Source organism: Lottia gigantea (genome assembly GCF_000327385.1).
Source record: "Lottia gigantea unplaced genomic scaffold LOTGIsca_471, whole genome shotgun sequence".
NCBI classification, from domain to species: domain Eukaryota; kingdom Metazoa; phylum Mollusca; class Gastropoda; family Lottiidae; genus Lottia; species Lottia gigantea.
The window spans coordinates 1-1,008 of record NW_008709643.1 but is presented as its reverse complement, the minus strand read 5'-3'; the positions used below and the strand labels follow the sequence as shown (position 1 = coordinate 1,008).

At 43.9% G+C, this 1,008-nt stretch overlaps 1 protein-coding gene across 1 annotated transcript; it reads right to left on the bottom strand.

The window, feature by feature from the left end:
* Nucleotides 1–189: 189 nt before the first annotated feature.
* LOTGIDRAFT_175848 (hypothetical protein) lies at nucleotides 190–762 on the bottom strand (the record flags this gene model as incomplete). The annotated part of the gene is made up of 2 exons (XM_009061370.1): nucleotides 190–273; nucleotides 448–762. The coding sequence occupies 2 exons, from the start codon at nucleotides 760–762 to the stop codon at nucleotides 190–192; spliced, it is 399 nt and encodes a 132-aa protein (XP_009059618.1).
* Nucleotides 763–1,008: the final 246 nt, after the last annotated feature.

Sequence of the window (1,008 nt, the reverse complement as noted above, 5' to 3'; positions counted from 1 at the left end):
TTTCAGTCATTTTTCAAGATTTTCTAATGAATTTTTAACAGCTAACTCGTTTCCATCATGTCCAACTGCACCTAAAAAATCAGCAGATTTCTATGTTTTTCCTAGCAGCCCTAGTGCTTTGAAAGTGTTAGAACTCTCCAAATTTACTCAATAACTCATTCGAGGTCAAATCGCTCAAATTTCCTAATTTCAGAGAAAACTTGTTATTAGATGATGGGGCTCGTTAAAATGCAAGTGAGAGTGCAATTGTCGCATCTCTAAGTTGATTTTTGGCTGAGAAATAAATCAAAAATTTGTTTATTGCAAATGGTGTCCAAAAAACCATGTTTGTTTCTTGTGTAAACTGACGTTTTTGGCAAAGATAGGGTATTTGCCATTTAAAAAATCACCAAAATATTGTCGGACAATGTCCTCTTCTTCCATGCTCATCCGTTTCCTGCCACTAACCTTATGTCCATCAAAAACAGGTGAGGCCTTCTGTGTAACAGCACGTCTTAGTGTTGGATTCAAGGATTGAGAGGATGGATCAGAGGAGGAGCAAGGAGGAGGAGAAGGTGGTTGAGTGGGTGCCGAGGAGGGTGAGGGCGCTGTCAGTGGTGAAAAAAATGCGAATTGCCGTGTCGGTGAGGGGGAACTCTGACATATTTCAGGTGTGGCATCACTAGTAAAAAAAGGAGCCTCTCCCTCTTCGGAATCCGAGGACAATATCAACTTCCTTTTCTTGATTCGCTGAACAAGGGGGCTGTCCTCTTCGGGAGTCATTCTTATTAAATTTGCCCTAGCTGGGGAGTCTAAACTAGAATCGGCCCACTGGGGATCACTTCGGTGCAGCAAAACAGGATCATCCTCTGGGCCAATGTCCTCAGAAGTCGTGGAAGTCGAGGTCGAAGTCGAGGTCGAGGGAGGAGGGGACAGTTCCCTTGTTATTGTCACAGTCGCTTTCCCCATCAAACGCTCCCTGATTGTTCGGCTAATTTGTGACACCCAGGCATCAGACAACCCCTGTTG